This window comes from Anolis sagrei, chromosome 2, assembly GCF_037176765.1.
Source record: "Anolis sagrei isolate rAnoSag1 chromosome 2, rAnoSag1.mat, whole genome shotgun sequence".
Lineage (NCBI taxonomy): Eukaryota > Metazoa > Chordata > Lepidosauria > Squamata > Dactyloidae > Anolis > Anolis sagrei.
The window spans coordinates 198124159-198145994 of record NC_090022.1 but is presented as its reverse complement, the minus strand read 5'-3'; the positions used below and the strand labels follow the sequence as shown (position 1 = coordinate 198145994).

At 43.9% G+C, this 21836-nt stretch overlaps 1 protein-coding gene across 1 annotated transcript; it reads right to left on the bottom strand.

The window, feature by feature from the left end:
• Positions 1–1687: 1687 nt before the first annotated feature.
• Positions 1688–21757, bottom strand: ENO2 (enolase 2). Its single transcript, XM_060762601.2, has 12 exons — positions 21641–21757; positions 13403–13504; positions 10455–10550; positions 10141–10199; positions 9734–9803; positions 8612–8745; positions 6678–6900; positions 4993–5190; positions 4653–4854; positions 4456–4564; positions 4040–4098; positions 1688–2777 (listed from the first exon to the last, which is right to left on the bottom strand). Exons 2-12 carry the CDS (start codon positions 13485–13487, stop codon positions 2708–2710), a joined length of 1305 nt encoding a protein of 434 aa, XP_060618584.2. The 5' UTR covers positions 13488–13504; positions 21641–21757; the 3' UTR covers positions 1688–2707.
• Between the last annotated feature and the right edge of the window lie 79 nt (positions 21758–21836).

Below are 21836 nucleotides of genomic sequence, written 5' to 3'. Positions count from 1 at the left end.
AAGGACATTCAGACTAAGAGAAGCTGATAGGATATCCTCACATGCCCATGCAACTGATTTCAATTTTGCAACCTGGCTGGCTTGTGAGTAGTGTGGAATTAGTGGGAATTATGCAGCCCTCCTTGAGCTTTTGTGATTTGCAAGATTCATTACCCAATTCAACTACTGGGTGCTTGGGGGGTGGGCACCACACAAGTTGTACCCTTCAGTGGGAAAGCTGATAGCCACACAGCAGAGATATGTGTATGTTGGGTTGCTGTGAGTTTTCCAGGCTGCATGGCCATGTTCCAAAGCATTCTCTCCTGATGTTTCGCCCACATCTATGGCAGGCATCCTCTGTGGTTGTGAGGTCTGTTGGAAATTAGACAAGTGAGGTTTATATATCTGTGGAATGCTTAGGTGGGAGAAGGAACTCTTGTTTGTTTGAGGTAAATGTGAATTGATCACCTTGATTAGCATTGAATAGCCTTGCAGCTTGAAAGCTTGGCTGTTTCCTGCCTGGGGGAATCCCCTTTGTTGGGAGGTGTTAGCTGGCCCTGATTGTTTTATGTCTGGAATTCCCCTGTTTTCTGAGTGTTGGTCTATATTTACTGTCCTGATTTTAGAGTTTTTTAAATACTGGTAGCCAGATTTTGTTTATTTTTATGGTTTTCCCCTTTCTGTTGAAATTGTCCACAAACATGCTTGTGGATGTCAATGTGGACTTTCTTCTTGGTAGTGCTAGCCCTCTTAGCAGACTGAAGGAGAAAAATAAGTCTCAGATAACAACTTTAGGGCATTTGACAACAAACACACACTTCCAATCAGGAACCAGTAGGTTTCACCCCAGAACATAGAATCTTCAGTTTGAAATAAAACTTCCAGAATCCAAACATTTAGTGGTCATGTTGCCAAAAAGTTCAGGATGTCCCACTACAAAACACACCTTCCTATTGATGAAGGCATGATGGAAATTCATAATACATATATTTAAAAATATATATTGAATGTAACCATATTAGAAATAGGAATTAGAAAATATATATGAAATCACAAAGGGATATGCATGCCTGAACATTCACTTGGGAAGAGATACTTTCCCCAAAAGCTGCAAATTAGATGCCAAAAAGAAGCCAGAAAGAGGCCAGGGTCTATGGAAAGGAATGTCTAAAGGCTTCTGGCAAATATCAAGAGACTCTTCCATTTCGTACCAAGCAGGGCTTATCGTAAGATTAATGTTGAAGCCTTGTCATCAAGAGGCTTCAGTACCAGGGAGGACTTATCTCAAGATGGATGGAAGCTCTTGCTATCAGTAGCCGGTGTAGGCACTCTGGCACTGTGGGGTACAGGGTGGTCCTCTAATAGCAACTCTTTAGATAAAGGTGCTTAATGGAAGATTAAAGGTATTGGAGTTAAAAATATGTTGTTGGAAACAATGTAAAGTGGAATTTTGTGACACACATTATGATGCTTGTATGATGTATGCATATTATTATAAAGGGTATATAAACCAAGGCAATTCCTTTGTTCATCACCCTGTTTCCTGGAATACCTGCAAGGCCTATATCTGGTTGGCACCAACCGAGAATAAACCGTGCTTTTACAGACCTCAGGAACTCTCTTTTGTCTCTTTTCCTCAAACCTTCTCCCTGCCATTTCACCATCCAAAACAAAAACCCAGAGAGATATGTAGACAGAGGCAAGAAGCTCAGGTGAGAATCAAAATTTAATTGAGGGTTTGTCTGTTGGTAGATTGTCTTGGGAGCTGGTTTCTTTCCTATTACTTGTCACTGTTGCTGAATTGAGAGTGAAACATCTGGAGGTCAAAGCAGAAGTGAAGTGAGAGATGAGGGGGCGACGAGGAGGAGAGTGGCAGGTGGCCAAACATCCAGAAGGGCAATGGGAGAAGGAGGGATCTGAGCAGGCTGCTGACTGCAACAACGTGCCCACAAAAGTGCTGACCCACAACACCCCACAAAGCATAGCCCAGTGACCCAATATGTCTGTAGCAGCACTCTTTGCACTTGTGCTTCAGAAAAACACAAAGCAATGCAATGCAACTTTCAGATCAAATGCACCTTAACCTCAGACTCGGATACTACAATGCACACACACACATCACACTATACTTGATTTTGAAAATAATTGAAACTGGGCAGGGACAGGTAAGGACACCCATACCTGGACACCCATACGCGCACACTCACACACATGTATACACAAAAAGCAACCAGCTATGGACAGAATGCAGCACAGAGAGTTAAACACAAACTCATAACCAAGAGCAAACCATAGCACCTAACATTTTTTTCAAGTGACAACAACACGGAAACACACAGTCCAGCATCAATATGCAAACACAACTGTCATTCTGATCTAAAGACAGCCCTTCAGTCCCCAGGTATGAGCCACCTCCCCCGGCAAGTGTGTTCATGCCATTTTACACTTGGATATATTGATGACTGAAGCAAGCCCAGAGAGCAGATACTGCACAACACACGCAAAAGCTGGCTTGTAGCACTGCAACCGTGGAGGGTAGAGGGAAGCGCCATTCTCAACATATCTTAGGTAATTCCAGTGGGGGAGGCTGAGGAGCAGAGATCTGGTAGCTGCGTGGGAGCAGGGAAGCGAGGAGCAGCAGAAATGGAGGGCACGGCCTAAGGGGCACTCTGCCAGAGTCTGTGCACAGGGGATCAGCAGGCAAGCTAGAATGCGGAAAGGGCAGTGCTTATAGGACACTTGGGTTGCGGAAGTTGTGCCCAGCAAAACGGGCTTCGTCGCCAAGCTCCTCCTCAATCCTGTGGAAGAAAGAAATAGAGACAGTTGGTGGATATCACAAATCCTAGTCACATATGGGGCACAGTCTAAGTTGATGTCCTCTGAATAGCAAGGAAAAACCTAACTGCCAATGTCAGATCCATGTCCGATCCATGTGGGACAGTGGGGGGTCAAACATGGATCTGATATTGGCAATCAACTATGTGAGGATGCTTTTTGCAGACTTTAGTTCTGCATTTAAAACAATCCTTCCACATAGATTGGTGTCTAAACTTATGGATCTTGGACTGTCATATTCAGTCTGTTCCTGGACTATGGATTTCTTGTCTGGACATTCCCATAGGGTTAGATTAGGTAATTCTTCAGCTCTCAGTCTTAACACTGGGACACCACAGGGCTGTTCAACCCGAGCTCTGGGGATTACAAGAAGCACTGCCTGAATATCAAGCAAAACGTGGGCACTAGAAACAATATCATACAAAAGCTGACTGGCACAACCTGGGGATCACAACCAGATGCAGTGAAGGCACCTGTCCTTGCGCTTTGCTACTTTGCTGCTGAATACACATGCCCAATGTGGAACACATCTCACCACGCTAAAACAGTGGATGTGGCTTTTAATGAGACATGCTGCATTATCATGGGGTGTCTGCACCCAACACCACTAGAGAAATTACACTGTTTAGCCAGTATCGCACCACCTGACATCCGCCGAGAGTAACAACCAATAGTGAAAGGACCAAGGCAGTGATATCTCCGGCCCTGGCTGATACCCATCGGTTTTTTTGATGCGTGCAATGTGCAAACTGAGGATATGGCTCAGAATTTCTAGTTGCATTTCTGAGCCTTCAAATGCTAATGAAGGTGATCAGCTGAAACATTCACACCTAGCGGCAGCAGGGAAGAGCTCCTTGCCCCACCCCAGCCATTCCACAGATATATAAACCCATTGTCCTAATTCCAACAGACCTCACTACCTCTGAGGATGCTTGCCATAGATGCAGGCGAAACGTCAGGAGAAATGCCTCTAGAACATGGCTCTATAGCCCGAAAAAAACCCACAAGAACCTAGTGATTCCAGCCATGAAAGCCTTCGACAATAGATTCTGATCTGTATCCCATTTCCATCATAAGTCAGATAGCCCTTCAATTGTGTTCCAAGGCAAAGTCTCCCCTAGCCAAGACACCCCCAGAAGCAGAAGATCCCTTGAACTGGTTCAGTAAAAATGTAATACCAAAAATTTATATTTTAATACTTTTTAAATCCTGTTGCAATGCTTACCTCATTAGCTGATTATATTTTGCAAGTCGTTCAGACCTGCATGGTGCTCCAGTCTTTATCTGTAAAAGACCATGTAAATTCAATGTTTGTATGGAAGCACACACATTTTTGTAAGTACATAGAACCCCAGAAAATGCCTCAAACCCAGTGAGACCCTTGGCTCTTCCAGCCCAGTACTGTCAACTCTACCTGGCAGGGATTCAGGTAGGTTTCTTTCCTAGGGCTACCTGGAGATCCCTAATATTTCCTGGTGGTCCCCATGCTAACCCAGCCTAACATTGCATAACTTCCAAAACTGGATAAGATGGAGATGTTCAAGGCAGTATTGCCATCCTCTAATGTATAGTGTTAGAGCCTAGGCCTGATTCTTCCTAAGAGGAGGTAGTAGACATGATTTCTTCCCAGGTAGAACCTACCTGACCAGTACAGAGTCCAACCACTAGGTCAGCAATGAAGGTGTCTTCAGTCTCCCCTGATCGGTGACTCACCATCACACCCCATCCATTCTCCTGGGCCAGTTTACAGCTATGGGGAGATAGAACAAACATAGTGCGTATGGTTCCTGGAGGGCTTGTGGCTCTTGGGAAATGAGGGAGATTTGGAATTAACTTACGCCTGAATGGCTTCAGTAACGGATCCAATCTGGTTAACCTTAAGCAGGAGGCAGTTGCAGGCCTTCTCTTCAACAGCTCGCTCAATGCGTTTAGGGTTGGTGACTGTCAGGTCATCCCCTACTATTTGAATCCCTACGTTTGCTGTGAACTTGGACCAGGCCTCCCAGTCATCTTGATCAAAGGGGTCCTCAATTGACACCACTGAAGAGAGAGGAAGGGAAGGAGGAAGGAAGATGACGGGTTTGCTACACACAGCCTGGCACAGCTTCCAGGACTTGAATGGCAGAAACTCTAGGATGATCTGCTCTACTGCTGTCGTTTTGGACCCAGCTGGCTCACCTGGATAGTCCCGAACAAAGCTCTGATAGAGGTCCCCCAGCTCATCGGCAGAGATATAGCGGCTGGGGTCGTCAGGGGATTTGAAGTCCAAGTCGTATTTGCCATCTCTGTAGAATTCTGAAGCAGCAACATCCATGCCAATCACAATCTTGTCAGTGTAGCCAGCTTTCTCAATGGCTTCTTTCAGGAGTTCCAATGCTATGGGAGAGAAAAGGCATCTTGAGAATGAAAATATCCTCCCGATATCTAAAATAGTAGTCCTTTGAACAGAGTCCCAGTGAGGAATAAGGAAGGGTAAAAGAAGCCTGATTTGGTGACAGTACCCACAATGTGAAATAGCCTTCAGCAAAAGAGAAGAATCCTTTCTCCCACTGAGGTTTACTTCAGATTGTCAGTTACTAAGCTACAGGCACACCTGCTTGAATAGAACTGCACTTTTTGCTAAGTCATTGCATCCATTTAACCCTTTCAGGGCAATAGTATGATAGCTGGGATCCTACGCTAGTTGCGCAACATGGGTCTGATTTAATGAAAGTAACACATGCACGAGTGAGCGCACCAAGTGAGAGATGCAATGAAAGGAAGGATAACAAGGAGGGGGAAATATGACCAATGGAAGAAAAGATAAAAAAGGGGGAAATACAATCAATCTTTTGGCACAGATAGCTTATTTCTATCCTGTTTAAGGTCTTTGTAAGCTGCAGTTTATCATTTAACATTAAATAACTGTTACATTACTTCACTCTTCTCCTGTCGTACGTGAGTTAAATTACTTCTCTGCTGTCCTCTCTCAGCTCCGTCTCTCACTCGCTCCGCTCACTCGTGCATGTGTTCCCTTCATTAATTCACTCGCGTTGCGCAATTAGCGTAGGGTCCCAGCTATCATACTATTGCCCTGAAAGGGTTAAATGGATGCAATAACTTGGCAAAAGGTACAGTTCTATATAAGCAGGTGTGCCTGTAGCTTAGTAGCTGTCAGTCTGAGGTAAACCTCAGTGTGAGAAAGGTCTCAGTCTGTGATAAGGCCTCACAGTGTGAGGTAGGAGTTACTCTGTGAGAGAAGGCCTCAGTGTGAGGTAGGACTTACTCTGTGAGAGAAGGCCAAACAATATGAGGTAGGCCTTAGTCTGTGAGAGAAGCCTCTGTGTGAGGTGGGCCTTAGCCTATAAGAAGGCTGAGTGTGAGAAGCTACTGTGAGAGAAGCCCCAGGTTGAAGGTCTTGTGTGTAAAAGCTACTGTGTGAAGCTCCAGTGTAAGTTCGGTGTGAGAAAAGACTGTGAGAATGAAGCTCTTTATCTACATGAGGAAAAAGCCAAGCGTGGAAGTGAAGAAGGACATGTAAAGAACTTTATTTGTGTTATGAAAACCTTATTCTTGTAAATAGTGCAACCATATTATTTTGCTATAGAAAAGCCTCCTCTGGAAGAGAGATAACATTGTTTTATGTGTTTTTGTTCTTTCTATCATTTTGGGCTACTGATGCTGGGTCACGCTGCTGCTGATAAGACACTGCTGTACATTTATGAGGAGGGTCTTTTGTTAATAAGCCCACTCGCCCAACAGGAGTAATCTTGCTTTACGAATGTTCTACCAAAGAATGTAACTTTTCACTGGGGAACTATATAGGTTGAGAATGGGAGTGTTCTGGAGATGAAAGGAAGCGGTTATCCATATTTCTTCTTCACCTTCACTGTTCTCCAGGATGTTCGGGGCAAAACCTCCTTCATCTCCCACATTGGTGGCATCTTTTCCATACTTGTCCTTGATGACGCTCTTGAGATTGTGGTAGACCTCAGCACCAATGCGCATGGCATCCCGGAAGCTCTCTGCGCCAACTGGCAAGATCATAAACTCCTGCATGGCCAGCTTGTTCCCAGCATGGGAGCCCCCATTGATCACATTGAAGGCCTGGAGGAGTCCAGTGAGACAAGAAGCAAGAAGTGAAATATAACAATAAAGCCCTGGGTACACCCACATGATCAATTTACACTCTGAAATTCATTTAACTGTCATGGCTGAAGGACTTCAGATTTTATGAGGCTGCTGTTTATTTTGTAAAGTAATGTCATGCTGCTACACTAGGGGTGTCAACGCCGTTTTCATCAAGGGCCTTATGGTTTCCTTCAAAGTGTTGTTAAATCCTTGGAGGGAGAATCTTGTTGAAGCATGCAAGGAATTAGAGAGAGAGAGTGTGTATGTGTTAACTGTAAAATATGATGTATGAAGCTGATTGGTTGGGCAATGCCTGGAGAGATGGCTGAGCCTGGGACTTTTGGTTACTGTTACATTTTTGTTCAGGCTTGAGCTATGCAGATGTGCAGAGAGAAGCAGAGAGAGACACAGAGTTTGAAGTGGAGAAAGAAAGACCATTTTAAATATCTCATAAAAGGACATTATGTGAGTTGGTGCAAGTGATCACACTGTACATATGTTGTTCTGAATTACGAAGAGTAAACTACAGTATTTGTTATTTACTGTTTACTTGGGTGGCCATATTTTCTTTCTCTGGTAAAGCAGTGTGTGGGCTGATCAGATGTGAATTACATGTGTTTTATTTTACATTACACCACAAATCAATGGATAATATCATTTTGGGGGGTCCCGAGGTGTTACTGAGCAATAACACCCATTACTTTTGATTACACAATGTAACATGATTTTTGTTCCTGGATTATAAATGCTATTTCCTAATTAGTTCTATCATAAAAACATGGAAAAGGATTATTAAACGTGGACATCCTGCAGCACAGTTTGCTATAGTTTTTCAATGAATATCTCATGGTGTCTCAACCAATTCAACACAGTTTGTGGCAGCCATGTTTCTGGAGTATAACAATCACTTTGTAGTAAGTACTACACAATTAAACAGGAAATAACACTTTCAAACTAGGAGCAGAGCACTTTTCAAATGTTGTGTTATTAAATGTTGTGTTTTCAAATTGCGTTATTATTGTTTATTATTTGTGTTTTCAGTTTTGTTTTATTTCATGTAATTGTTGTTTTGGGCTTGGCCTCATGTAAGCTGCACCGGGGCTTGGCCTCATGTTTTGGACTTGGCCTCATGTAAGCTCCATCGGGGAGATGGAGCGGGGTACAAATTAAGTTTATTATTATAATTATTATTGTGAGACATAGTGTTATCTGCCATGTGGACTGGGGCTAATGAGAATTGCAACCCAACTGCACTTGTGGCTCTGAGGTTGGGGAAAGATTAAAGGACATCTTAAAGTCAGACATCATATGCATACGCCTTGTGTCTAAAGTCAAAGCTCAATATCCTGACTAAACAGAAGAAATGGCAGCCTTCCAGATGTTACTGCATTACAACTCCCATCAGCTCTGATCATGTTGTCTAATGGTGAGGAATACAGGAGTTGTATGTAGTCCAACATCTGGAAGGCCACATAAAATGGCTTGAAAAGTCTACAGAACGAAAATGCCATGTTTGTTTGTTTTTGTGATAGAAAAGCAGGGCTGAATTTGGTTTGGATTTGTACCATTGATATAAAATCTGTCTGTGAGTACAAAAGATTTCGGTACTGAGGGAAAGGATTTTCTCTGTTATCCCTATACTTCCTTTACGTTCTCTTTCTAAAGTTAGGAATGAGAAGGTTCTTACAGGGACTGGCAGGATCAAATCCGAATTTCCAGCGAGATCAGCAATGTGTCGGTACAGAGGGACCTCCTTCTCAGCAGCCGCCGCTTTGCAAACAGCCAGGGAAACACCCAGGATAGCATTGGCTCCAAAGTTAGCTGTAAAGATCACATTGTGTGATAGCATAGCAAACCATAAGAGGCTTATTCCAACCCCTAAAACAAACATCCAGTCATTTATTTTTATATTTTTTTGCCCCGTGGCATCTCTTATTATTGCATTCCTTGCATATCCCTGGCATGAGTCTACAGCCCCATGTACACTGCCATATAAAATACAGATTATCTCCTTTGAACTGAATTATATTATGAACTGAATTACATGTCACATTATCACAGGATGTCTGCACCCAACACTACTGGAGAAATTATACCGTTTAGCTGGTATTGCACCACCTGACATCCACCAGGAAGTAGCAGCCAATAATGAAATTACAATGACATCTCCTGCTCATCCTCTGTTCAGATATCAGCCTGAATGCCAATGGCTTAAATCAAGAAACAGCTTCCTAAGATCAAGAGAGATACTCGCAGGAACACCCCAGCAAGCAAGAGTCCAAAAGTGACAGGTTAAAACCCAGAACATAAATCAGTGACTGATACTGGATGAGAGACTCCCCCGTGGGCACACAGAAGACTGGGTGACTTGGAAGGTGCTGAACTGACTGTGCTCTGGCACCACGAGATGTGGAGCCAACCTTAAGAAATGGGGACACAAAGTGGAATCCACAACATGTGAGTGTGCAGAAGAGCAAACCACAGACCACTTACTACAATGCAGTCTGAACCCCGCCACATGCACAATGGAGGACCTTCTCACAGAAACACCAGAGCTACTCCAAGTGGCCAGCTTCTGGTGAAAGGACATTTAGCGTAAGGCCAAGTTTTAAAAACTTTGTTATGTGCCCTCAATTTGCCTCTGGCACAATAAATAAATAAATAAATAAATCTGGATTATATGGCAGTGTAGAAGGGGCCTTAGAGACTTTCATCTCTCTGGCAGTACTCTGTTTCTCTGCCAACCAAACCCGTTCTGTCTCTCCCACCCCAAGGCATCTCTAAGTTGTTATGAGAGGAAAGGGATTACATTTATTCTCGGTCCCATCCAGCTCCAGCATGAAGTTGTCTATCTTCTCCTGCTCCTCCACTGACAGGCCCTGCAGAAAGAAACACCACTTCAAGGGAGGACGCTTAGGCAAAACAACATGAAGGAAATTGCTACAAATCCCTTTTGCCTGCTCTGGTTATTGCATTTCCACTTTATTACGCTGCCCTCTATGCACAGCTTTGGCTTACATTGGGAAAGACATTCCTCCTCCTTTTGATAATGCATGCATGTGCCTGTGTATTGTATGCATAAGCTCACAGACAGAGATGCTACTCCCGAGCATAAGAGAAAATAAGACAGGACGAAAAGAAGGCACAGAGGAGGAAAGATAAAGGAGGAATATAAGGGGAGCCTATGGAAAACAAAGAATAAAGGAGGATCCTTACAGAGCTCACGAGAGCAGGAGCAATAGTGTTGTTGATGTGCTCCACCGCCTGCAGCACCCCTAAGGAAAGGAAAAAGACCAGAGACTGTCACCCAAAGGCAGAAAGAAACAGCAACAGACAAGAAGAAAGGAAAGATGCCTGGGAGCACCAGCAATTCCCTGCTACTTGAGTTTGAGACTGAGGCCAGGGGAATTTCACTGGCTGGCACTGCCAATCCAAAAGCAGGCCATAGGATGCACATGTGTGTGCACAGAAACACCTCCACCCTGAGCTATGTAGCATTGTTATTTGTTCACTGAGGAGAACACTCCTACCTTTCCCAAGGAATCGGGATTTATCGTTGTCACGCAACTCCAGGGCCTCATAAATCCCAGTGGAGGCACCGCTGGGCACCGCTGCCCGGAACATCCCTGAAAAAGAGAAGGGAAAAGTCAGCACATAAGTCTCCCCTGATTATTCACTAGTAAAGGCAAAGGTTTCCCCTTGACATTTAGTCTAGTCATGTCCAACTCTGGGGGTTGGTGCTCATCTCCGTTTTTAAAACGAAAAGCCAGCATTGTCCATAGACACCTCCAGGGTCAAGTGGCCAGCATGGAACGCCATTACCTGATACTTATATACAGAAATAAATATGTACATAAACACAAACATTGTAGACACCTCCAAGGTCATGTGGCCAGCATGGCTGCATGGAGCACCATTACCTTCCTGAAGAAGCAGTATCTATTGATCTACTCACAGTTGCATGTTTTCAAACTGCTAGGTTGGCAGAAGCTGAGGTTGTGGTGACTCCCAACCATAACGTTATTTTCATTGCTACTTCATAACTGTAATTTTGCTACTGTTATGAACAGAAATGTAAATATCTGATATGCAGGATGTATTTTCATTCACTAGACCAAATTGTTCACAAATACCCAATATGCTCAAATATGAATACTGGTGGGGTTGAGCGGGGGGATTGATTTTGTCATTTGAGAGTTGTAGTCTCTGGGATTTATAGTTCACCTAGAGTCAAAGAGCATTCTGAACACCACCAATAATGGAATTGAATCAAACTTGGCTCACAGAAGTCCCATGACCAACGGAAAACACTAGAAGGGTTTGGTAGGCATTGACCTTGGGTTTTGGGAGTTGTAGTTCACCTACATCCAGAGAGTACTGTGGACTCAAACAATGATAGATCTGGACCAAACTTGGCACAAATACTCAATATGCCCAAATGTGAACACTGGTGAAGCTTGGGGAAAATAGACCTTGACATTTGGGAGTTGTAGTTGCTGGGATTTATAGTTCACCTCCAATCAAAAAGCATTCTGAACACCAACGATGGAATTGGGCCAAACTTTTCCTCTGGCTTCCTTTCTTTTAACATATTCATTTTGTCTGTAAATACTTGCATTTGATTGGCAATTTCTTTTTTCTTCATATCAAAGTGTTGTTTAATTATTTTCAGAGCCCTTTCCCCCCTTGAGATTTTTTGTCCTGACATTCAGATGTCACTTTCTGTAGTTCAAAATATACCTTTCTTTCCAGACTTTCATTCCATCCAGTTGTGTCTTCTTTGCTTTGCTAGATTTTGAGCCTCTCCACTGTTTTTTTAAAATTAAAATTAGCTTGAATGATAAGCAGGACTCCAGTGTAGGCATATTTAGTAGTATTCACTGCCATCATACTATCAGAGAGCTAGCATGATGTGCTACAGAGCTTTCCATACTGTCTCATAGCACATTAGTGTGTCATACAGTGTAGGTGCGTCATGTGAACACTCTGAGAAACCTTTGAGTCTATGTGAAATAAACATTAAATCATATATATATATCATCAAAATTTTTCATGAGATATGTTGTGTCCATTGCAGTGGCACAATGGCTAAACAGTTGAGCTGCTGAACTTGCTGATTGGAAGGCTGGTGGCTCAAATCCACAAGACAGGGTGAACTGCCACTGTTAGCTCCAGCTCCTGCCAACCTACCAGTTTGAAAAAATGCAAATGTGAGTAGATCAATACGTACCGCCTCAGCGGGAAGGTAAACGGCACTCCATGCAGTCATGCTGACCACATGACCTAGGAGGTGTCTATGGACAATGCAGGCTCTTTGGCTTAGAAATGGAGATGAGCACCACTTCCAGAGCCGGAGATGAAGGGGAAGCCTTCTGTATATCTGTGTGTCATTGTTTCAAAACACTGAAAGTTTGTCTTGTGTCTGTATATGCTGGAATCCACCCTGAGTCCTCTTGGGGAGATAGGGCAGAATACAAAAAAAAGTGTTGTTGTTGTTACAATTTATGTATGTGTCCATATCTCTCATAAGGGGTTGGATTAACCTCCAGTTTTCTGAATTATTGTGTCATGAAATGATGGATGTCCAAAAATCGTGTCACCAACATGAAATGTTTGGAAAGCTCTGGTGTAGTGATTTGAATCTTGGACTATGCAAAATATGCGGAATTTGCACCCACATTCAGCAATGGAATCCCTGTTCTCTGTATTGCCAGAGACTTGATTGCCCTGCTTAAATATTTGAAAGGATGACATAAAGAAGAGGGAGCAGGCTTGTTTTCTACTGCCGTGGAGCAGAGCAATGGGTTCAAATTCCAGGAGAAGAGATTTGACCTGAACATTAGGAAGAACTTCTTGACTATAAGAACTGTTCAGCAGTGGAACTCTCTGCCTGGGAGTGTGGTGGAAGCTCCTACTTTGAAGGCTTTTAAACTGAGGCTGGATGGCCATCTGTCAGGGGTGCTTTGATTGTGCTTTTCCTGCATGGTAGTGAGGTTGGACTAGATGGCCCATGTGGTCTCTTCCAACTCTATTATTCTATTATTCTAAGGTGGAACCAGATCTAATGGCTTTAAATCACAGGAGGGTAAAGTTTGACTGACCATTAGGGGGAACTTCTTGAGATTGTGGCTCCTTCCACACAGCTGAATAAATTTCCACATTATCTGCTTTGAACTGGAATATATGGCAGTGTGGACTCAGATAACCCAGTTCAAAGCAGATATTGTGGGATTTTCTGCCTTGATATTTTCTGAATTAGCACCCCAAATAATCAGACTGAATCTAAAGTTGACCAAAAACTGATTCATAACCCTTTTGTTACTAATGTTGGAGACTGGTCTCTGGTCAGAGTGGTACCTGGTCAAAAAAAGGTTGGAAACTACTGCTTTAGATAGAGCTAATCTGTAAGTGTGCTGCAATGGGCAAAGGTGAAGCTCCCACTGCCCCCTTCCCTTCTCTCTCCCACATCAGTACATACCTTTTCCTGTGTACAAATCCACCTCAACAGTGGGATTCCCACGAGAGTCGAGGATCTCACGAGCATGAATCTTCTCCATCGACATGGTGAAGTCGGTCTTTTCTGGAGGAGAACAAACAGAGTATGATATATACAGGCCACAGATGAAAATAAGGAACATAGAATTGGCTTTGATATCGTCACTCCATCGCTGCTTATTCCTCAGTTCCCAGCATGTGGCTCTCAACCCAAAACAGGATTGAACTATGAGTTAAGATCATCAGGATTTAGGAAGGTGTGGAGGAAGAACTAAATCCCAAAATTTCCCAAAATTTATTTATTTATTTACAGTATTTATATTCCGCCCTTCTAACCTCGAAAGGGGACTCACAGAACACATGTATGGCAGGTATTTAGTGCTGATTATACAATGAATGGACAGACAACATAGAGGTATATATAGACTTTGCAATCTTTCGGCATCTTGGAGGCTGTGCTCGGTTCTGGCCATGGGGGGGGGGGGTGCTGTCGCTTCATCTTCCCTGCTTAAGAGCTTTTCATTTGTAAATTTCCTCCTTTTTAATAGAATTGCCGTGTCTAAATACCTCCCTGCTTTAATGCGGTACCTATTTATCTACTCACAATTCCGTTTCCCACCTGCTAGGTTGCAGGGAGCTGGGCTGAAGATCAGGAGCTCACCCTGACCTGGGCTTTGAACTGTCAACCTTTCAGTTGGCAAGATTTACCACCGATGCAGCTGGTGATTAACCGGCTGTGCTAAAACGCGGTCAAATACTTGCCACTTAGCAGCAAGTTGTCATCTTGTCAGAATTGTATAGACTGACCCAGAGAAATAGAAGATGTGATGGTGGAGGAACTCACGTGGAGTTTTTGATGCCATATCAATACACTGCTACAGCATATGTACCCAAAGGCAGTGCATTGAGGGCAGTCTCATGCTCTCCAGATGCATCTCTGGGTCTTTCAGACAGCTGATGCAATGTTGTAGTTTGCCTTTGGCAACGCTGTAAGATTATACATTTGTCTTGCATCTGCCATACAAAGATGAGTCAGCCAGGCCAAAGTAGAAATAATCTCCTCTCTATACAAAGATATAACGGGGCCGTGGCCTGTCTGGAAATAGCATCCTCTCATCTGGGATCCATTCTCCCCATTCACGAGGGATGGAGAGGCTGACAAAGATGTGGTGGTGAGGGAAATATATTCTGAGCCTCCTTCGTGTCATTGCTCACGTTCCAGGATAGAGCTCTTGGTACTGAAAAAAAAGGTGCTGAGGCTGAGCCCTTGGGAGCCCTGGCAAGAAGGAAAGTATTGGGATACTGCTGAGGAAGCACAGCTCCAGGCAAAGGGATTGTCTCTCCGTTACGATTCTGGTGAGGAAATATAGGTTCCTTCCACCTGGAGAAGGCAATCCACTGGATCTTGAAATAGATATTGACAGTGGCTAACAATATTCTTTTTGAAAATTAATGTAGACATTAGCCATTTAGTGTAATAAGTAATAAGCATATGTGTGTATGTGGGTGTACACACGTACTCTGGGATTTACTGGGGGGTTTTTTTCCATGTCAGGAGCAACTTGAGAAACTTCAAGTCACTTCTGGTGTGAAAGAATTGGCCGTCTGCAAGAACGTTGCCCAGGGGACCCCACATGTTTTGATGTTCTACCAGGCTTCTCTCATGTCCCCGCATGGGGAGCTGGAGATGACAGAGGGAGCTCATCCGCACTCTCCCCGGATTCGAACCTCCAACCTGTCAGTCTTCAGTCCTGCTAGCACCCAGTTAACCCTTTACTGAGTAGATTTGGGGAGATATTTCATATTGCTTAGTAATTTTTTAATGTCAACATAGCATTAAATGCAAAATATGCTTTATTTACTAGTAAAAATGATGGGGAATAAGGGACTGATTAAAACTAATGAAAGCAACATCATAAGATCACTTTGGCACCTTAGGTATGAAGTCACCCATCTTCCCTGGTTGTGATGTGGGCAAAATAATCTTGACCTACCCTATAAGGTTATGCCGTTGGCAGGCATGTAGCCGGAGGGGGGGGAGGGGGGCTTGAGGGGCTTCAGTCCCCCCCCCCCCCCAAATTTTCAGGGTGGTCCGCGAGAAGTCCTTACTGGTACATTATTTAAACTGTTCTGTTTATTCATATCATGATCTGATCACCATGCTCATTATATCCCAAATGCATGAGGGTATTGCGATAAAGATACAAAAGGTTTGCTAGGGTAGATCCTCTTTCACTCAGACTCAGCCCCCCATCAAACTCAGCCCCCCCCCCCCCCAATCAAAATCCTGGCTACGGGCCTGGCCGTTGGCCTCCTGAATCATGTGAAGTTCTTGAAATGCCTGCAATATGCTGTTTATTTATATTGGTATCTTATGTTATTTTTTATTTTCTTATTTTCTGTTGTGTTCTTCTGTTATATTGTTTTACTGTATTGCTGGGCGTGGTCTCATGTAAGCCACCCCGAGTCCCCCTTGGGGAGATGGTGGCAGGGTATAAATAAAGATTATTATTATTATTATTATTATTATTATTATTATTAAAAGTGTCTATTTAATTAATGCTGTAGGAGGGATGGTTTTATTTATTTAGTGTCAAAAGCATTGCATACATAAATATAAAACTGATACTATTGAGGGAACACAAGCGACTAAATAATTTTAGACCAAAAATGGGCAACAGCAACCACATTGCCTATAGCTTTAAACAATTCTTCCTCTGTGCATGAGGCAGGGCATTGTGGGCAAGCATACAGATGCTGAGCTGTTTGTTCTGCCCCACAGTTGCACAAGGTGGAGGATTCTTCTACGTAGTGCCATTTTGCCAGGTTGTCTTTTGATCTGCCCAAGCCACTTCTGAGTCTGTTCAAGGACTTCCAAGTTGCCCATTTTTGGTTTGTCCATGGAGGAGGACCCTTGTAGGGGTCATCCAATTGGGATTTCCTGGTTTAGCTGCCCAGAGGGATACTCTTGCTGTTGCTGGGGGGACATTAAGAGGAGTGGTGATTCTCATGAAGTTTTTCCTTGATTTGAGTCTACTGGGAGGAGGCTGACAGCCATACAGTGAGTGGCTTTCATAGTGTTCAGCCTTATTTCTCTCATAGTCAAGTAGTAAAGTTTGGGTGCAATAGAAAGGCAACAAATTGTTTATCATATAATTTGTTATTTTACTGACATGGATAGTAAGATGTAATTGTGAATTTTCTACTTTATGTGCCAAAATAACTTGGCCAGCTTGGATACACAGCAAATACATAGATGGTGTGTGTGTGTGTGTGTACCCATTTTATCTGAGCCTAGGGTTGCCCACAAGGAAGGCTTGTAAAGAGTTGACCCTCCAACCTGAATAAGTTCCACCAGCCGTTTGGCAACCCAAAGACCATAGACAACAGCCATACTTGTACCTCTGGTTCCAGCTTTGGTGGCTCACAGACCATGCAGCCAGAGGTTATACGGTGCTCACTTGCAGAGGAAAAGATGCTGAGAGATTCAAGCATGGATTTCCCATATGATGCAGTCTGATCAATTGCAGTGTCATGACAGAAATTCAGTTTCTTATCCACTCCCCAACTAGAGAAGATACACTTGTGTTGTGGAAACTGTACCATGATGAGGCTATATCCATTCTAGGGCTAATATCACTTTTAAAACAAGTTTATACTAGGTGAGATAAAGTGCCTGTCTACTGCAGTTTTGATACTCAGCAAGACATCCATAGGTAAAGGTAAAGGCAAAGGTTTCCCCTGACATTAAGTCTAGTTGTGTCCAACACTGGGGGTGGTGCTCATCTCCATTTCCAAGCTGAAGAGCCAGTATTGTTCATACACAACTCCAAGGTCATGACTGCATGGAGTGCCATTACCTTCCCACAGAAGTGGTACCTATCGATCTACTCACATTTGCATGTTTTCGAACTGCTAGGTTGGCAGAAGCTGGAGCTAACAGGGGGGGCTCACTTCACTCCCCAGATTCAAATTGCCAACCTTTCGGTCACCAAGTTCAGCGGTTTGACCCCTGAGCCATCAGGGGGCCCAAGACATCCATAGGAAGCCCAATAATAAATTGCCATTACCTACTTATGTCTCCAAAGGAATTGCGGAAGTTGTAGTTTGATACATTAGAAGAGGTTTCTCGTCAGAGAGGTGTTTATTACCTTTTACTGGATTTATAGTTTTTAGATAGGTTTAAAAATTTCACTTAGATACGATCTAAGAAACAAGAGAAAGACTTCAGAGAGGATACGGCCTTCTCCTGTCTCTAAATCAGGTCCTGAAGGTGAATATCCAAGAGTATTTTTACCCTGCTCTGCACTATCAAGAAGACACAACACATCCCACTAAATAGCAGCATGCCATGATACAAACAGCACATCCTTAGCTGGTGGTAATCCAGATTTGTTTAGGAAAGTGAGGTGAGAGAAAGAGATCTTTCTGATCGTGCCATTTTTCCTGGACACCAGCTCTTAAAACTATTGGTGAACTGTTTTGCTATTATGTTTTTTCCAACAGGAGCACAGTAATGTACTTGAATATGTCCTTACCTGGAGAAATGTTTGATCTGTGTTTAAACCATTGCAAATTTCGGCAAATTAAATTATGCGAAGTGTAATCTGTATCAGTTCTGCAAATTGAGCAATTGCCACAGTCCTTGGCTGGCACACATTATTCTACAATTTCACCATTTGGCACCCTTGGTCCTAGTTTTCATTCATCACTGGAAGGAGGATCTAGCTATATGAGGCACTGACAGCCAATTCTCCAACCTCTAGAGCAGAGTTTTTGCACCCATGGTCCACCAGACATTACCACAAATTTTCAAGCATACTTTTACAACTAAGGACTATCATGTCATTAAAATATAAATTCTGTGCCTGTTCCCAGATTCTGGAGCAGTCAGGGATCCTGGATGGACACATTTCCTCCAGGGGGAATGAGAAATGTTCTTTAGCAAACTATTTGTAGTAGGAAGAAAAAGTTACAAATGGTTTCATGAGTTATCAAGTTATCAGGTTTCACTAGCTAATGTATAAATGCTCCATTTCACAGGTTTCCAAGCTAAGGCCCACAGGCCGAATCTGGCCCACCAAGGTCTTTCCCCCGGATCCTGTTGGTACCATTGTACACATCGCAGTGCACACACAGTGCATGTATGCGGCAGCAGCAACAAGTGTGTACGCGTGGTGAGGGTGAGTGGCAGTGGTGGGTTTGTAGTGACAGTGCAGCAAATGCATATATGTGGTGGTGCGTGTGCTATGAGGGCAAGTGTGAATGCCGACAGCGGGTGTATGGCTGTGATGGTGGCAAGTGTGCATGTGCAGTGGTGTGTGTGTGGCACATCTGATGCACGCACACACCAGTTAAAAATCCCTCCCCCCAAGTCTGAGAGATCGTGAACTTGCCCTCCACTTCAAAAATTTGGAGGCCCCTACTCTGTATGTTTTCCAAACAAACAGAGTAATGCTTGGCAAAAAAAATATAGTTATCTGATACTAGCAAAATGGACATCATCAAGATATTAGTTGAACACAAAATGCCTTATGTAGTGGGTTATCCATCTTGCAGATGACTGAGAGGTGGGCTGCCTGTGTGCTGGGAGACAAGGCAATGTTCTCGCAGTACTTCATGGTTCACTTTTAGCTGTTTTGTGGGTTTTTGAAAATATTGATTAAAAATATTAAATATTAACGTCCAGTGGAGGGCAGGGAGGCCAGGGACCCCGGAAGTGCAGGGGCCTGAGGCACGGCGAGGAAGGCCTGCCTCCCTGGCCTGCTGCGCAGCTCTGGAGGCTCTGCGGAGGCCAGGGAGTCAGGCAAGTGCCCTTGGGATGGGCTGGGAGGCAGGTAAGGAAGTGCAGGTAAGAAAATAGTTTATAAAAAAATAAAATGTATAAATATTAAAATTAATATGGAGTCCCTACTTTGTGGATTATCACTTATTGGGGGTGGTCCTGGAATGGAACCCCCATGATAAGTGAGGGAACACTGTAATTTGAAACTCTATGCCCAAAACATTTCTGTGATAAGAGTTTTATTCATGGGCAGTCCATGGTTGCAGAGATATAGCGATTACTGTATGGGTCCATCTTTTCAAAATACTTCAAAATGTTGACACTACTTTTTTTCCCCAATGATACCAAAGAACCTTCAGGTGACTCTCTTCCAAGCAGGGATAAAATACTAAGTTTCACAGCAAAACTAAGCTGTATTCACTTTCAGATCCTTCTCGCCTCTGGACTGTTGCCCCAGAAACAGAAATGTTTGTCAGGAAAAACAAGATGCCCACTCATTCCAGAAACTTACTATTGTAATATTTGGTTGTTGTTGTCTACTTGGCTTGCAGAGGAATTGGTGACTGTATTCTAATGAAAAACCTGGGAGTATGGTGACCGAAAAAAAGGGCATTACAGAATAATTCAGCTGCCCTCGCCAGGAAGTAGCTGACTTGTCTTCGTGATCAGCTGCCTCCTTCTTAACTGATGCTAAGCCACAATTGGCTTGCAAGAGCTATAATCTGGAAGGAAGAATTAATACAAGAATGGCAAAGCTATGTTGATCTTATGCTCTGGAAGGAAAAGTCATCCCTCCACCTGCATTGTATATGTGACGCAGAGGGCAGGCTACAAGAGGGAGGGGCGAAATGGAGAAGGCCGCTCCACCACAGTGGGAGAAAAGGGGATGGAGGAGGCAGAGGAGGGAGAAGTGGGGGGGGGGGGATGAAGGAGGAGCCTGTTCCAACAGGGGCAGACAAGAGAAGTAAACACACAAGCAGCAGCACATTGAGGTTCTTGGGGTCCCTTTCATTTTAGGAATTGATAATATAATATTGCTCTTGTGCCAAGCAAATGTCCACACTTTGGGGATTTTGCTTATCAACACCAGTGCTTCCTGGAATACACATAGATAGCTGCCTTCCTCCTACCCGTCTCCCACACTTTCTGGGTTGTCATCCCCCCACCAGCTGCTGCAATGGCTGGCTGGACAGCTGCTCCACATGTTGAAATGTCTGGTAGTCTGTCAGAAGCTAGACACTCATGGTGGGGTGCTCAGACTGATGCAACACCACGAGAATGACTTCAGCAGGAGTGTTGGACCCATGGGGTCCTGGCATATGTTCACCCGTGTATGCTACATACAGAGTTCAATTGGTAAACAATCTTAACGAAAGAATCCCCAGCCACTCATTAGCATGACTACCAGCTTTCTAGTTTGGATAGAATTAGGAAATAATTCTTGGCACATTGCCTGTTATGCTAATATCCATTCCTCCCCAAAGTGCTCAGACTCAAGAGGAGGCAGGACAACTGCGACCTGCCTTTCTGTCTCCACTGGCTCACTCGTCTTCATTTTCACATCCCTCATCTCTACTTTCCCTGTCCCCATTTCCCTTTCCAAGGGATGTTTTCATCCTGAAGGGGAGGGGAGAGGAAAGACAACAGCACTAGCCCTGTCCTGAAAGGAGGTCAGGGCCAGATAAGCAGGGATAAGGGATGGAGAGGGAGTGGTGTTGGTGTTGGTGGGGAGGTGCGGCTCCCCACAAGCAATGATTTGGATCAAGAATATATAAAACTCTTATGGGAAGCTGGTTAAAAGTGGATGTCTTTCATAAACTGCAGCTGCAGGGATCCTGGGGTGTGCTGCCTTCCCTAGTATCCAGGCAATATTGTGTTTTCTCATGGATCCTAGGTGGTTCCAGGGCATTACTCTGGAAGGCACAGTAGTCCTAAGACAGTACAGTGTCTGTGTAAATTGACATGACCTGCCAATTATTTACTCTTTCCTGTTTCCCTCTGCTTTCTTTTCAGTGCCCAAAGGGAAGCACTTGATGAAACCCTTTACTCCTTGGACAACAACACAATGGCATGGTCTACTACCACACCACAGAGCTGCTTTTCTAAGTGGCAGGAAAACCCAGGTCGATCCCTGGAGTTGCAAAAGTCCTTTGCTTTGCAGACTCACATTCTTTAAAGAACTTAAATTTCATCCCTGCTCACTTTCCCAGTACCTTGGCCAGATATCTGTATCCCAGTACATGGGAAGAGGCATTTTCAGCAGTCCAAAAAGGCAGGAGGTTAAAAGCCAAGCAGCAAAAGCAAGAAAGCACACAAGAAAGGGGTGAGGGGATAGGAAGACCAGGTGAAAAAACAAACAAACAATTGGTTGGTATTTTGTGATGCCTCTTAAGAGATGAATGTGAAAAGTGCTAGGAAAGGGGGGAAGTCACTTACCTTCCTAGTCCAGTGGTAGGAAGGCTGGCCAAGGTAGCACCACTTAAGAGGAGCTGAGTGGCAGGATCAAGGAGGCAGGACTGGAAAGGGAGCTGCTCTGTCCTCTGAGCAGCAGCAGCAGCAGTGATGGGATGGAGCTGCCCCTGATAGGGCCTTGATGGCAGCATGTGACCCAGAGCTGTGATGAGTCAGGATT

What these genes read in the sequence shown, in the direction of transcription:
- ENO2 (XM_060762601.2), bottom strand. Translation starts at nt 13,487, where the DNA reads ATGTCGATGGAGAAGATTCATGCTCGTGAGATCCTCGACTCTCGTGGG. An exon ending in GGATGGGACCGAGAATAAAT is followed by an intron (nt 8,746 to 9,733) that starts GTAATCCCTTTC and finishes TGATCTTTACAG; the next exon opens with CTAACTTTGGAGCCAATGCT. An exon ending in CTTTGTTCGGGACTATCCAG is followed by an intron (nt 4,855 to 4,992) that starts GTGAGCCAGCTG and finishes CTCTCTCTTCAG; the next exon opens with TGGTGTCAATTGAGGACCCC.